This window comes from Dermacentor andersoni, chromosome 1, assembly GCF_023375885.2.
Source record: "Dermacentor andersoni chromosome 1, qqDerAnde1_hic_scaffold, whole genome shotgun sequence".
Taxonomy (NCBI): Eukaryota; Metazoa; Arthropoda; class Arachnida; order Ixodida; family Ixodidae; genus Dermacentor; species Dermacentor andersoni.
This window is the reverse complement of record NC_092814.1, coordinates 380289807-380306880: the sequence shown is the minus strand read 5'-3', so window position 1 is coordinate 380306880 and position 17074 is coordinate 380289807. Positions and strand designations below refer to the sequence as shown.

Genomic DNA, 17074 nt, shown 5'->3' with positions numbered 1-17074 from the left:
TGAGGCCAACCATTCCCGACCCAACATTGAACTCTAGCTAAGGTTGGGTTGCTCCTAGTGCACTAGGCGATTCTGTGGGCATCCCAAGCAATTTCTGGTGCTGACTCCAGCATTCGCCCTTCACCCAGTTTTTCATTAGTTGAGCTAGTGTCTGTTGCTGCAGGTAGTCGACTAAGGGCATCTGCATTTCTGAGGCTTTGTGCGGGCCTATACTCCAACTCATAGTCATATGCAGAGAGCATTAGTGACCATCGTAACATCCTTGGCGACAAAACTTGGGGCATCGGCTTTGCATGGTGCAATAAACCCAGCAGAGGCTTATGATCGGTCACAATGCGAAAATGACGGCCAGAGATAAACTTGTGGAACTTCTTAATGCCAAAACCTATAGCCAAGGCCTCTCGGTCCGTCTGCGCATACAGTGATACCTCGTTAAACCGTAGTTGGCCGGAGCTCGGAAAAAGCACGTACTAAACGGTAGTACTGCTTAACCAAAATACCACAAGATCACCCCCTTACCTATCAAAAATGGAACTCAGAGAGAGTGCAATGAAACGGGAAAAAACCTGCAGTGTTTATTCACTTCGTGCGACAAAAGTGTTATTTTCATTTGATGCCGTGGCAGCCTAGCAGCGACAACAGCAGCCTCAAACTTACTGAAGCTGCGAGCCAGCTTTTCAGCCAGCCCCCTCTTCTCGGCAAACACTCGTATGGCAGATTCCTCGTTGGCGTTCTCTGTACACGCGCGCGGTAGCGCTGCAGAAGTCGCAGGGCGCCTTTTTCATTGAGGGGTGCTGTTCTCGTCGCGACGATTGCATTCAGGAGGCTGACGTAACGTGTAGCTTCTAACCTTGTCGGGCCTGAATCGCCCGTGCTGTTGGTTTCCGTGTCGTCCTCATCACTGTTGCTAGTCCACACTTCGGCAACAACAGAGGCAACAATGGCGAGAAGTCGAACCTCGTAGCCGACATCTTTTCGTGGTCACAGCAGCGTTGCCAAGCAACTTCTTCGCATTCCAAATGCCACATACCGTAGTCAATAGCAGATCCCTGTCGCGTGCCAGCGCCGACTTCGTGTCACATTCAATAGCAGGAATGATGTCTAATTTTCCTTCTATGCTGAGCACCCGGCGTCTTTTTTATTCGAGTTTTGGCATGACGCGAGTCCTTGGTTGCACGACTCCACAACGCTCTTTGGCACAGCGCCGAAATGATGTTGATGTGGCTTCACGTGCAAATGTGCAGGGCACTTGAAGGCCGTTGTTCCGATCTCTGAGGCTTGTTGTTCTGCTGGGCCGCCCGATGGAGACGACGCACCGCCATGTTTGCATGACGAAAAGTGGAAACACTACGTTTTTAACCGATACGTACACAATAAGCTGGTACGGTTTATGCAGATACAAAACACATTATGTTAAATGGCCGCTGAGTCGGGGATTTAACTTTACTACTTTTTAAACAAAACTACTGTTTAAGCGGGTACGGTTTAACGAGGTTTTACTGTAGTTCCTGTCTGCAGCTGTCATTGTTCGAGAGCCACAGGCTATTGGCACCTCATAGCCATTATCGTCAACATGGCTGAACACTGCCCCAAGCCCGTAAGGCGAAGCATCGCAGGCCAGTATTAGTGGCTTCTAGACACTGTAATGGGCAAGGACAGTTGACGACTGCAGCAGCTGCTTAGCTTGACGAAAAGCTTCTACGTCTCGTTTTGTACACTTCCAGCTGCTATTCTTATCAAGCAGCCTGTGCAAGGGTTCTAGTGTGTGTGCAGCTTCACACAGGAACCTGTTGTAGAAGTTCAAGGCTCCCAGAAAGGCCTGCAGCTCCTTTTTACACTTTGGTTCCGGTGCTTCATGTAGAGACCTCACCTTGTCATTAGTCGGCTGGATGCCTGCCCCGCTGACTTTATATCCCAGAAACTCAACTTCATCCATGCCAAAGGCACATTTCTCTTGATTTAGTCACACACCATTGTTCTGTATGCATTGCAGCACTACTTCCAGATGCACATTATGCTGCTCTTCATTCTTGCCACCTACCAAAATGTAATCTAAATAGACTTGCACACCTTCGATACCTTGAAGCAGCTCTTCCATGTACCACTGAAATATGGCCACAGCCACTGCTATTCCGAACTGCAGACGTGCTACTCGAAAGAGTCCTCAATGAGTTGACATTGTCAAAAGGTCAGCAGTCTTGTTGTCCACGAAAAGTTGCGGATATGTTTGGTAAAAATCAAGCTTTGAGAGCTTGGAGCACCCAGCCAGCTTTGCAAACAGCTCTTCCGGTGTAGGCAACGGATAAGTCTCCCAACAAATGACAGGATTCAAGGTACTCTTATAGTCCCCACAAATTCGTATACAGCCGTCCTTCTTGACTACCGGAACTGTAGGTGTGGCCCACTCAGAATTTTGAACAGGTTCTAGAACTCCTTGTCCTATGAGTTTGTTCAGGGCCTCATCCACCCGTGGAAGCAGAACGAAAGGAAGAGGCCCGGGCTTGTAAAATCTGGATTGTGCATGGGGTTGCACTTCCACCCGTACTGGTGGCCCTTGGCTCTTCCCGAGACCAGGCTGAAAAACCTTCGAATGCTTCTTTAGCACACCAGTGAACGATGGGCTCTGGCTCACCTTGTCCATTCTCAGTTGATTAACCTTCAGCTCAATTCCGAGAGCTTTAAACCAGTCCCGGCCCAGCAAGCTCACACCTGCCCCCTTGACCACGACAAGTTATAGCCGCGCCTGCCTGCCCCTATAGTTGGCTTGGACTGTCACCAAGCCTAGCACCTTCAGTTGCTGCTGGCTGTAAGTACGAAGTTGCAAGTAACAATGCTGGAGCTTGTGCTTGGATACCCGCAGTCGCCGCAGAGTCCTCTCGTTGACAACGGAACATACGGCTCCTGAATCAACTTCCATCTCGAGAGGCTGTCCATTCACTTCAACAGTGACGTGAAATGCGGGCTCTTCCGATGCTATTTGGAAGACACTGTACAAGTTCGTCGTCCAGTCAGCGCGGCACTGACCTTGCTTGCTGCTTTCCGTCTGAGGTGCTGGAGAAGAGCGCTGAGTTTTCTGCCAACAAGCCTTCACAATGTGTCCATGCTGCTTGCAAAAGTGACAATGCACGTGCCGAAATGGACATGCGTCTGGTGCATGCTGTCCTCCACAACAAAAACACTTGCTGCTGGACTGCTGCTTGCTGCCTGACTCAGACTTCAATGCATCACGCTTCGCTGTCGCCGCCTTCTGAACTCGGCATAACTCCGCCGGCGTTGCGCCGCCGAATTTTCTCAGTCTCTCAGTGGGCATATTCCGCCGTACACGCTTTTTGCTGGGCCACCACGAAAGTTAACTCGGGCTCCTAGAGGAGCCGTCGCTGTAAGGCATCATCCCGGAGGCCACAAGCCAACCTGTCACGGAGAATATCTTCTAAGGTAGTTCCAAAGTTGCAGTGCTCCAACAACAGTCGACGAAGCTCGACGATATAATCAGCAATGCTCTCGCCTGGCCACTGGTCAAGCTTGCCAAACTGGAATCTTTGCACGGAGACGGATGGCTTGGAATTGAAATGCGCTGACAGCTTCTGAACGATGTCGGCATAACTCGTCGCCGACGGCAGAGCTGGCGAGCACAGGGAACAAATGACGGCGAATGTCGCCGGTCCACATACTGTGCACAACACGGCACACTTCTTGTATTCCGTGGCTATGTCATTCACTTCGAAGTAAAATTCGAGCCTTTCGACATACGAAGACCATGCCACCTCACCGGAGCTTGTACGTATAATTTCTCCCATGGAGCCCAATGTTGGCGGCATCGTTGCTGCCATATCGGTGGTTTCACCTCGTCGCCAATTGTTATATCTTTATTAACTATGCCGCTAGCTTTCAGCACACAGGGGGGTTACATAGTTACGCGTTACAACGGTTACAACTTCGCCAGTGGTGTAGTCGAGATTCTGTCTGCCACACGAGCCACACAGGTTCTGCTTGCCCGTTACCCACAGTCTGCACTCGAGCACACAGGGTTGTCAACACAACAGAAGGCATATTCATGATCATGGAGAGATATAACAACTGACAAGAGATCATGCTTAAGAACTGCACAGATACAAAAAAGGCCAGATGACCCCACAAAATGCTCTTAAGCTGAAAATAAAGTCCAAGAATTTTTAAGCACTTAATTAATTTTAAAGATTGTCAAAGTCTTGAAAAGGGTGCTTTGATATTCAAGGGTTTTAAATACTTCTACAAACACTCAACAATGTCCACATATCTATGTAATCGGACAAGTTTCAAAACTTCCTCAAAGTATGAATTTAGTTGCATTTTCTTTTTAATGCCTTGGTGGCTTGTGGACTACAGCCTTGAATAAGAATTTAGAGATCCAGAAGCAGCTAAAATAATGTGTCAGGAATTTAGGTATGAAAATAAGGTTAGGTACAAATACTGCAAGCAATCAGGAATTATGCTCCTCCACACCAAGTTGAAACTCTCGACTGTGCTTGGCAAACAGAATTCAAGGTGATAAAATTTGTTAGGAAAAAAATAAAAGAGAGAGAAGATGTGCATTATATGGCTACTTGTAAAACGGGATTTATGAAGCACTTGGAAGTATTTTTTTTTTTGCCTTTCATTTATTGTTCACCTTTTCTTTTTTTGGTCAGTGGGATACACTGCTAATACCATGAGGGCATGACAAGAGGTTTCACTGTACACAGACCAATAGTGGTCTCCTTCTCTCCCCCGCACACGCACACATACATTCTTTCACTCAGAATATTACCAGAAACCTAAAAAGTAAGAACACTTACTTGGGGGATTGGGCAAAGAAGTTGTATAGCACCTTTGCCAGGGTTTTCGGCTCGGATGGTCGGTATGTTCGACTCACAGTCGGCTCGAAAGAGTTCTCGTACCGGTCGAGCGGGATTGGAGACTTCTGTGATGGCCTGCAGTATACAGTCGGTAATAACGATATGGTCAGTGACAAGCTTTGCTGCAGACAGGGAAAAAAGGCAGAAGTATGAAATCAAGTTCTGCTTCCAACTGTTGCATGTCGGAATGCAATACTGACAATGTGCACCTATTTTGTGAAATGGAGCTGTTCAAAGTTGACTGCTTATCATTAATAAGATACAACAGTCATCCATGTAAAAATGTTGGCCACAACAAAATGCCACTTAATACTTAATTTAATGTTTGCATAGTTTAGACTGAATCATCAATGTGTAACAGTTTTATGTTGGTGCTGTGTTGATGCACAATGTAAACCTGGGACCTCATAAAACTCGCGACCAATCAGCTAAAACCTTTCTCATCCAAATTTTTTTAATGTGACGAAAATTTTATATAACATGCATCTGAATGAGATAAGACAGAAATAAAGAAAAAAATCCCACTGAAGTTCTTGGGAACATAACAAAGGTTTCACTTATGAACTGCCAAAACCTCAATGCGTTGTAAGCAGCATGTGGTTCTTCAGACTTCTCAATTCATAATCATGATAGAGTGAAATATAGCCACAGATTATTTGAAGAGTACTTTTGTGCTACCCAAGGCAGGTGATATGAATTAAGCAGCCTGCTCCAAAATACAGTACACAGGCAAGTCTAACCTCATCGTGATGCAACGCATGGACACTTGTGAAATATCAAGGAGAGGCATATTTATCTACAGCACAGTCAACAAATTCTGTATTTAGCATTATTGAAACTTGCATTTCTCTGAAGTTTTTTTGTTTTCTTGATGTAGGATATTTCTTGCAGAACACCGATTTCTACAGAAACCAGTGGTCCAGAAAGGGTTAATACTACTGAATGCTCACGTCAACTAACATTCACTGTTGTCATCAGCAGAGCACACAGGCTTGCCCTAGTGATCTCTGATAATCACTGTCTTTTGATAACTGTCTCCACCCTATGCCCAGAAGCTATCTATTCTCAATGCACCACCTAATCTTCTGGTGCCTACTACTGTGTTTCCCTTCCCTCGGCACCCATCATGTGCTAATAAAACTGTGCACCCCCAATTTAACTAAATGTTGGCTTACTGTGCGCGTTTCGTCAGGATGTTGATCTAGCAAATCAAAGGCTTTACCAAGTGTTAGCATCTTATTCTTCAAGTTTGCATTCTGTAATCAGAGCAGCAATGAGAAAATCTGCAATCAGACTATTCCATGCATAAAATGTAGGTAAAGAACTACATGTCACTGTGTGTCACAAAGTGCGTGCCCGCGTCTATCTCAATATGGCCACCATTGCTGCTGCAGCCGCAGCGCCACTTGCACGGCGATCGGGAGGAGTGCACCCAATTGTTCCTGAGCTTGCTGGACCTGTTGGTCACGTGGGTCGCGAGAACATGACGAGGGACAAGGTGGCCTCCGCGAATAAGCAGTTTGGAAGACGGAGCGGCTTGGTCGTGCGCCAAAAGACAGCTGAAGATGTGGTCGGCAGGCTGAAACCACCAGGCCGATTCGCCGATAGATCGACAGACGGTGCAAGTCTGTCAAGATTTTTGGCAGCAAGGTACCAGCAGCCCGACGCTTCTTCCAATCGGGATCTCGGCAAGCACGGCACAGATAAGCCTCATGTTCCAACCTGCTCTTGGACCTTTCCGCCGGACTCGTTTCTTTAATCGCGTTTCATCTTTCATTTATTTATCGCGTGTTGATTTTTGTATGTTCTGTTGGTGCAGTGTTTGTCACGTTTATTGTTGCATGTATTTTTCATTTGTGTCGAATAATTGTTTTTTATTTTGCAAGTGTTAGAAATTCCCACGTGGTGGGCTTTGTGTCGCACGTCACGTCAGAATTGGTGTGGTGTGTGATCCGCACGCTTTCTGTGAAGTTCAGCACCATCTGCTTGCAGTTTCTGGCATTAAGTCGCTGGCATTATTTTATTTTACTAAATTGAGCGTGCGTGTTTACGTCGCCTCCTGTCCCATGCCTCTGGTCCACGGTCGATTGGGCGTGAACCTTATCAGCGGTCATCAGTTGAACCATCCGTAAATGCGCGCGGGGTGGGTCTGGTGTCGTTCCATCCCCTCCAGAATGGAAAGTGCAGTAATCACACCCCAATCTTTGACACTGTGAAAGAACTCACAGGTCATCGTACAAAATGTAATTTCAACAAAACTGCGAACTCGCGATGCATTGTGTGAGTACTCACTTCTCATTTATTTCTGCTCGCCTGCTTTCTATATTTGCATTGTGCTTCTTATGGTGTTTAGTACATATGTTGAGTGTGTCAGAAACAAACTGTAAAATCTGCAGCTTTATTTCACAGAACGAAACAGGCACTAAAAGTTTGGTGCACTTGTCATAGTGCATTGGACATTTGCTGTTACAAATTGGTGCTTTTTTTCAGTTGTGTTCCAACATGGATACAGTTTTTCGTCAGAAGCAAGCCGTTTTGTCACTCACACGAGGTTCTGAATGCAGTTGAGAGTGCAGAAAACATAGAAGAGGGCATTGATATCGTGATTGTGCAGCAAAAACCAGATGAAGAACCGAATAAAGCGAAAGGCAATGACAACAACACCAATGCTTTCGCCATAAACAATGTCTGCAATTAGTGTAGGTTAGCAAAGCCTACATTAATATTCTGCCAAAATGGTTTCATTGCAATAGCATTATTGAGAACACCTTGGGCACACTTGTTATGTCGGCGTTGCCATTGCCATGCTTACTGCATGTCACTATAGTCGAACCCACTCGTAACGATACCTGTGTTAACAACATATCGGTTATAACAGTGAATAGCTGCTGCACCGTCAACTTTTGTATGTTTTCTATGGGGAAATAACCCGCTTACTACAATGTCCCCTTGCTGCATTATCGGTTATAATAATGAAGTCTGGCTGCTGGGCGTCCATGCCGAGAGGTAATGGAATGCGAAATCCTTGAAGAGAAAAAAGAAAAAGTGAAATGCGAGCCGCTGCACGATCGCCCACCACCCCAACTGCCACCGCGCGCGCTTCTCTCTATGAGAGATGCACGCTAGCCTCACACACATCTTTCCTGTCGCCCTTCCACCCCTCCGAGAACGAATGGGCTGCGCCAACTTAGCTGACAACACTGTCGACACTGTTCCCACATTGCTCGCTGGGCCCTCACAGTTGGTTTTCTATTCTATGGCCAATGTCTTTCTCTATGCTATGGCCCACATTTTGCACAATTCTGCTAGAAAATTAAGTCGCTCGTGCTTATCTTTGTTCGCTGCATCGAAGTCGTTCCTGGCCACATTGTTTTTCAGCTTCGTTTGACTGGCCACCAAAACAGAAGATGGCTAACCCGCCCGTTGAGCATCGGCAACGCACGACGTTGGCGATGAAAAGAAAGCGCACTGCTATAGATTTGGAAACGAAATGCTTCTAACCGATGAAGTGATCGTAGCAAATGTACTTGCATCGGATAGCGACAGTGACGGCCCCAACGGCAGTGCTGACACGGTAGGGCGGGCTGCCTCAACATTGCCCCGCGGGAGATCCAATAGATGATTCAGTCCCTCATGGGCTTGTTTTCGCGAGAGACCTTCCGCTTCACTACGTGGAGCACCTGGATGCCTTGGAGAAGGATGTCAGCAAGCTTTGCATAACGCAAGCAAGGCTGACGGGCATGCAGTTTTCTCGTGCAAGCCAGTGGGAAGTACGTGGCAAGATGCTTGTGGCGATCACGTCCCAGCGTTTCTTCTGGGTTTGTCAAGCTGAGATGCTGCTGTGGCAACCTTCCCACATTTTTTAAAAGGCGCTTTTTGGGGCCACCAAAGCGATGCCTCGGTGGAGCTTGTATGTCACTTGCCGCCCGTGACCCTTCTTTGCAGCTGTTATAGCAGTGCCATTCTTGAATGCTGATAGCTGTGGCTTGTTAACAACACGCAATCGGAGCGCACAGGAAGCAAAGTTAAAGAGTTAAATTGGAGCACGCAGGAAGCAAAGTTAGAGTTAATGAGTCAACACAATCGGAAGCCGGATGGAGGAAGGTGGTGGGGAGGAGAATTGGCCTCCCTGCCATTATAGCTTTCTCGGCACAGCTATGCCATCCCCCATTTTGATTTTTTTATGCAACCTTGTTATAATAATTACTCGTTATAACAATGGAATTTTTGTGGAACTTGAATATTGTTATAAGTGGGTTCGACTGTATATGTGTGTTTGTTTGGACGCTCATGGCAGATAGTTATGGTCACTACTCCGAAATAATAGGAAAGCAGCTCCGATGCCAATTCTGTCACGCCTGAGCATCACAGCGATGTGAGAAGTACATGGCCCCTTTGTGCCTCGAAAAAGTGTGCTTCAAAAAATTTCATTCAAGAAGGTAGGAGTGCAATGACAAGTGCCTTGGCCATTGAATCTCCATGCGCCCAGTGTACTTGATGTAGTACATGATTGTAGCTTGAGAACCAATAAATACTTTTTGATACTTTTTTGAAGACGTGATATTTGTGTTATGCTTTCAAGATTCACAAAGTTGGATAAAAATTGCACAGAAGCCTTATTATGGGTCATAATGGGTTAAAGAGCCCTAATAAACTAGGCATGCATGGAGAGATGCCACTCACAACAAGTTGTCGTTGTGGCGTCTCATTTCCAGCTCTGCTGACTGGCGCTGCTGCTTCTTGTGGAACTCGTCCTCATAAAACTTTCGCATCTGTAATGGTAAGAAATAGCTGTAATGTACAAATTGGGATTTCTAGTGCTTTTAAGTAGGCAGGTCCAACAGCACATTTAGTATGCACAATGATGGTTGCTACAGTATCCAGCCCAGGCACGTACGCAGGATTTTTTTCGGGGGGGGGGGGGGGGGGGAGGGGCCAATCCAAGGTAACTTTTCTATGCAAATAAAGGGGAGGGTACTTTACTAATATAAATGTGAATAATGCCTACCATTTGCCATAAAAACGCTTAAAGCCGCAAAAGAGAATAGAAATAACATGTGTCTCACAGGTACGCCTGTAAGATACACCTCTTCTTTACTTGGCAAACAAAGAACCACATCAAATGGACTCGTGCATGAAACATCCGCAGGAAAAACCTTGCCAAGAACAAGTTAACAAGCGAAAGTGCAATATAAAGATTTCTAGTAGCGTTTCTTTAATTAGCTCTGGAAGAATTATAGAGAAATGTATATTTGTGGAACAATCACAGTTCTTTTGGATCTCTCATTTACTGCTCTACCAAGTAGCAAAACCGACTCGAGTTGTTATTTGGGAAGTTGCGTAACGATGCGTGGTCACCAGTTTCGTACAACCGCCTTGAGCGCAGGACGCTGCAGTTCTAGACGTACTGAGCCAACCGCGGAAGGTTAGAAAAAGGCCCACATTAGCACAGCATAAAAGCGGTTATGTCACGCGGCTCGACTGATAATTGTAGAAGCGCCATTCAAACCACACGGAATTATTCTCCACTTGCAGCGGCGTTTTCTCTTCTTCTTTTTCAATAAAAGGATGTTGATCCATAAATATTTTCACTAACAATTTTCGCTTTTCCTCCCTGTTTGGCTGTTGCCTTGGCTTTCTCCCTTAGTAGATCACTTAATTTCTCATCTCCTTGCGACTCTTGTTTCTAGTTGCCAATTTTGCACGAAAAGTGCTGCACAATAAGGGAAAAACTAGACGAGGTAATGGGTGATAGTCACTGCTTATGGGTTGAACGGTTATTGCAGGGTCTGATGATGGACGCTGTTTCGCAATATTTTATTTTCCACCTTATCTAACCCACATCATGGATATATGGTTCCGAGGATCTGCCAGCGTCGCGGCGAGCCGTTACTCGAGGAAATAAGGAAGCAAAAAGAAAAGTTAAACGCAACTGCCATTTTCTCCGGCCACAACTTGTTCCACAAGCATACAGACCAGTCGACTATGAACCGAAGCCCTTTCCTGGCCCCTGGATCAGTCTAAACAAAGGTTGAACTAACGAAGCAACAGAGATGCACGGGATGTTTGAATACATGATAACATAAAAATTGTGTTGGGCGTTTTAAATAAAATATATGATAATTAAAACTATAAACTACGCCCTGCCTACTGCAATAGATGGTGACAAATTAATTCATCTTGAGTTAATCGCGAGGGCACGGAATCGATGAGAGAACAGGCCTCCACACCCCAGGAGATGTCGATAACTACCGCCATCCAAAAGGAGTGAAAAAATTGACAACCATTCCACTCTGTGAAGATGGAATTGCAGCGAAAGCTGACGACAGCCAAAGCTCTCAAACGAAAAGCATTTGACCCCCGCTGTGGATTGGCCTGAAGATAGTGCAACACCTGGCCGACCCTCGGCGGAGGTGAAGCAGGTGTTAAGAACTCCCCATACGTAGGCCGATCCCGAAGATATTGCAATACCGGGTCCACCCCCGGTGGAGATGAAGCAGGCATTAAGAACTCCCCATACGTAGGCCGATCCCGAAGATATTGCAATATCGGGCCCACCGTGGCGGAGATGAAGCAGGCATTAAGAAGTGCCCATGCGTAAGCCGATCCCGAAGATATTGCAATATCGGGCCCACCCGTGGCGGAGATGAAGCAGGCATTAAGAAGTGCCCATACGTAAGCCGATCCCGAAGATATTGCAATACCGGGTCCACCCGCGGCGGAGGTGAAGCAGGCATTAAGAACGCCCCATACGTAGGCCGATCCCGAACATATTGCAATACCGGGTCCACCCGCGGTGGAGGTGAAGCAGGCATTGGAGGTAAGGAGGTAAGCACATGACGCGTGCACCTGGTGGTTGTTGCTATGGTGTAAGCCCTAGCATGGTGCTTCAGAGATTTAGCAGAGAGCCAAGGACTGAGGAGCCAGATGCTCTAGGTCATTCATCACTTCCGGCGAGTGGCAGTTGTAGTGTTTTTTTTTTGTTTTTGTTTTGGTATTAAGAACGGCTATTTTTGCAAGCTTTTCGTGACATTTCCACTCATATTTGAAATGTCAAATTTCACATGGAGGCTCCTCTATATCTACACTATCTCAAACTAGGCTTTTTACGTGATCAAAAATTTTGTAGCAATTGGTCTCTAAGGGGCGACATAAAAGGCAGGTGCTTATATTTTTCTCACGTGCTCTCATGAAGAACCAGACCTACAAATGATACAGTACGTGGTGTCCATTCTAAATCTTATGTTCAAAAAGCAAGGGTGCGGCAATTACACCAACATTGTTATTTCCTTGCACAATAAAGGATACAAGGGATACACATATAACTATTTGTTGAAGTGAACCTTTGTTATTGTGAAGCCTACGAAATTATACTTTCATGATTTCATAACTTATCAGAGGGAAAATTCAGTTCTATTCCACAAAAACTTCACTGAGCGCTTTTCAAAACCTTGCCTGCAGTGAAATGGTGAACTAAATATTGTCGATTGTTGTGGGAAGTTTTCAGTATCAACTTTCATTGATCACTTCGACAAAACTTGAAAACCCTTTTCTGCAGTGGAAGTTTCATATAAACACTATTCAAGGCAGTGGGCCAAACTGAACATCACCTGTACTGCAATTCAAACAACTCAGTAAATATAAACAAAACTTATGACAAAGAGGCTATGAACAACAAAAGGTACGGATAATGAGCATGTCACCACAGTGATCTGGAAAAGGGGGTCTGGGCCGCTCCCATGGTGGCAATTTCCAATGTGGGCATCCCAAAGTACCAATTAGGTGGGAACGCCTCAGGTTAGGGAGAAACACCTCTTTCCAAGTGTTGAGGTCCCGCAATCGTCGAGCACTTGGCTGGGAGAGTGCTGATACCTATTTACTGGTCGCTACCCGGTGGCAGCTCAGGTCTGCCTCCCAAAGCCATGACGGATGCCCTGCGCCAAGCCTGTCTGAGGGGGAGCCCAGAGACCATACCTAGAATTCTCTATAGGGCCTCCTTTGGAACCCCTCCCAAGTAGCTGAGCACCAGGGTGCGGGACACTTCAACCCATTAGAAAGAATGGTGGGTTGCTGGCATCAGCAGGATTTGAACCCTGTACCTCCCATATCGGAAGTAGATGCTCTACCATTAAGCTACTGCCGTGGTGCGTGGTGGTAATGAGCAAAGGGCATTGACAATGAGAGATAACGTGTGTGTGCACATGCAACACACAATAAAAAAAAACAATGCTGCCGACAGATTCACACTGATTTGACTTCAAGCTAGAAGGTACTCTTGTGCAGATCATTAATTGACATATACTTATTTGTCAGCTACTACAAGGTCACTGCAATCATACCCCAAGTGTAATGAAATGCTCCAAGAAACATTTGTGACTTTAAATAACCAGCAGCATTATATACATGTATGTGTCATTATATGTCACTTAGGTTTAAAGGTCGCAACTAGTCAAACACTCACAGCAGCTTCTTGCCTCCGACGAAGCTCCTCTTCATCAATGTACTCCTTCTCCTCTGTGCGCACAGGTGTCTGGTAGTGAATGTTTACCTGTGACTCCAGGTAGCGGTGAAGCTGAGCTGCACATCATGTTATTACACCACTGTGAAGTTACAAGTGAAAAACACACACAAACGTGAGGGCTACTGAAATTGCATAATGTCACTATTTTGCAGTAACACACAACACAGAAACAAGGCTGAAAGAAAAACAGATTAACACCCTTTATATCATAATAAGATATAATACTTGTGGCTGGCAATGCACATGAAATGAGGGAAGCAAAACACATTTTACATAAATCTGTTCCCATGAACAATTCAATCATACATCACTTCTGTGCTCTCTCTTTAATGATGAGTGTCCATTTTTATAATAAGGACTGCAATGCACTCCACATGACAAATGGGCTAAGCGCAAGTAGTAACTAGCAATAAGCAGTGTAGTTCAAAGTGAACTTTGCTTTTAAAGCACATGCTGCATGGAAGGAAGTGCTTTTAGTATGTGCTTAGGTTCCCACTGGAACCGCCTGCCAGTTACTGCATGTGCCTTGCCCATCACCTGCTGTGCACAAGTTCCCCATGTGCTTCAAGAAAGTGCACCTTGAAAAAGGAATTTCACCTTGCATTCTGTACAATGCTGCTAGCACAACTGAAATGCAACTGACCACTACTGCTTGCAATGGGCACTCTACCATTAGCCAGTATGTGAAACACAATCATTCTTTGATCAAGACTGTGTGGTGATCAATGTGCATCCGGCTCCTCAAACAGATTTCCATTGCATACTACTAGTAAGCGCACTAGCAAATGGCCTGATGCGACGATTCACTAAGACAAGAGCTGGTGTAAAGGGGTTGTGGCATAAAAGAAGTAAAACCTGAAGCTTGGTCAGTAACCTTGACGCTACATTGGCCAATGTGTAGTTAATTTACAGTGCCACCAAGATGCTGATGAACACAGGAAAATAGCTGTTCCAATATTTCAGAGATTAAACATTAAATATGCACACAAAGACATCAGGTGATGATTGACTGGTTGATTTTTACTCTCTCAAGGCTACACCTGTCCTGTGAGAGGTGCCGTTCGTGGACAGCCCCAAATTTCCTCCAGCGACATGGGATCTTATGAAACTTCCTAAAATCTCAGCACAAATACATTTTTGCGTTATTCAACCACAATACAATGTTCCAACTGTGGCCAGGAAGCAAATCCATGACCTTGTTCAATCAACAAATGACCATGGAGTCACTATTGTGGGTACATTGTCTAAAAAATGGTGTAAAGCAAAACACCTTTCAGTTGTTTACTCATTCTATGAGAATGCAAAAAAAAAAAAAAGAAGTTACTAAATGCTTTTGACACTCTCCCTTCAGCTCAAGCACACTTGATAAGCAAAAAATAAGAGGCAAAAATACTTGCATGTGTTTGTTTTCAACTGCAGACACTTAAACATGTTCAAAGGCTTGTTCAACCACAAGAGCTAGTAAAAGCAGGACGCTCTTTCACAGTCCAATGTTGCTCATATCTTGACAAAGTCTGTCTGACACATGAATTATATACAACTATTTTATGCAAAGTGGCACTGGCAAGGGGGTGTGTATGCCTTCGTTAACATCCATGATGATCCCACCACGTCCGGCTAGTCAAAGATGAAAATTAAAGAAAACGGTGCCAAGAATTGCCATTAAATGCAGTATCAAGCAAGTAGACCACCAGACACTATCCTTGTAAACTACAACTAAAAATTTTAGTTGCAATTAATTATATTAAAGTCTGTATAAATAGAGATTTTAGGATTGGGGCCCAGAATTTATCGCTTCAGTGAGCTACATGCACGCAGAAGTGGCAAATAAAACAAAGCAAAACTTTAGAACAGGGTTTCACTATTTGTGCTTTGAGTCTAACTTGCAGCCCAAATACAGCTAAAAAGCAACGCTGTGACAAAGTGTAAAATAAAAATAAATTGTTGCTTTCCAAGCACTGTTTTATTGCTAATGTATAAAATTTGAGTAATGACAACAAATTGAAACATCATCCAGTATATATTGTTTGGCTTCAGAAGCTTATTCATTTCCATCCTCTCACTGTAGCAATCGATGATTATAGGAAGCCCCGATAAAACCCTACAATTTTAAGCTTATGCATTCTCAGAATTAACTAATGATTTCAAAAACAACAGCAATTCATTGTTCAAGCTTTGTGACTTAAGTGATGACGAGAGAAATTGAAGATAGTCTACACCATCATGCATGGCTTACAAATGTTACACGAGTTGCTAGGTAACCTGGTTAGATTTGGAGTTCAGTGGAAGCCACCACTTTGATGGGCGCCTGCATACTTGTCAAGATGGGCAGGTTTTGGCTGCTCTACTATACCCAGAACATAGCGTTCCCAATGGAAACTTTAAATGTTGTTTGTCTCTTCTGCGTGCGCAGTGGTGACACTGCCATTTCTCTGGAGTCTTGAAACATCTGTAGTCACTTGGGGCCACTATTCCAAAACTTTCTATAACCGCATCCGAAAAGAATCATGTGATGTAAACACATGAGCCACCACCTGCACAGGCAGCACTGATGCTTCTTTTGACCAAATTTCTACTGCTATTGTTGCCTGCTGTATGTGTAAACATGTAAAAGCATGAGCAGTGGACACCTGCTTCACAATGGCCCCCACAACCTAGAGCAAACTGCTAAGTGGTTCTTGAGAACATGTGCCCAGGACCTTGGTAACCATTGACTTAACGACGTTTTATGGTGGTGTGTAGGCCTTATATTCAATGCGGCTGTCTCGGCCACTAAAAATTATATCAAATGAAACAAAACAAGAAAAGAAAGAGTGTCAAGGAGGTGTTGCAAAGCAACAGCATTGTCAAAACAAACAAACAAAAAAAGTAACACAAGTCTTTAAACAGCTGTCACCACATGCTACAAGACAGGTAATGGGTCATGTGTCTTCCTACCTTCATATTCGTCGAGGTCAGAATTGTCCGGAGGAGGGTACGGTCCAATGACAGGCTCTGTTCACAATGACACACACACATGGGGTGCGGCAATTCAGTGATGACCCAAAACACCCCAATGAGATAGTGTCCCCACAGTGGTTGCCAGAGCGACGTTTTGACAGCTGGCCCACAAAAACGGGGTCTGGGCCGACAGTGCCCCTTTGGTTATCAGATCACCCATGCAGGCATGTGCATGCAGAGACCAGTCTCATGCAAACAAGCTACACTTGAAGAATTGCTGCCATGCCATTCCTTTCAAAGAGGACGAAGGAAAACAGACTTTGCACTATAACCATCAATAGTAGTACCAGTGGCCTTCAATCATCATTGTGCCTGATGTGTATCACTAGTAGCAGCACCGACAGCAGAAGCAGCAGCAGAAAAGTGACCTCTGTTAGCAGTACAAGATATAAACACATGTTAGGTGCTCGCATTTCAATATACATATTAGAAAAAAATGGCCTAAAAGCAAGCATAGCAGTGAAGGAGAAAAATAAGGGGCTGCAACCCCTGTATAAAAGCTAGTGGTAGGAAGTGCATTCTAAAAGAAAGTGAACGCTTGCACTGATGCCTCACGCGGACGAAAATAAGTGGTTACATATCTTTTCTTCACGCCTGCATCCTTTAGACACCGCTGACTTGTGCATTGTGCATGCAGGATGCTCTATAAGCTTAAACTGGCTGAGCTACACATTCTAAC

The 17074-nt window shown here is 45.0% G+C and overlaps 1 protein-coding gene across 4 annotated transcripts in view; it reads right to left on the bottom strand.

Annotated features, from left to right (window-relative positions):
* LOC126518716 (uncharacterized) overlaps positions 1-17074 on the bottom strand; it is a 306763-nt gene that overhangs the window by 82902 nt on the left and 206787 nt on the right. For all 4 annotated transcript variants that reach the window (XM_050168478.3, XM_050168490.3, XM_050168487.3 and 1 more), the window contains 4 exons: positions 16333-16389; positions 13336-13451; positions 9558-9646; positions 4815-4949 (listed from right to left, as the gene is read on the bottom strand). In XM_050168478.3, coding sequence (XP_050024435.1) covers positions 4815-4949; positions 9558-9646; positions 13336-13451; positions 16333-16389 — 397 coding nt within the window. The remainder of the gene's footprint in view (positions 1-4814; positions 4950-9557; positions 9647-13335; positions 13452-16332; positions 16390-17074) is intronic.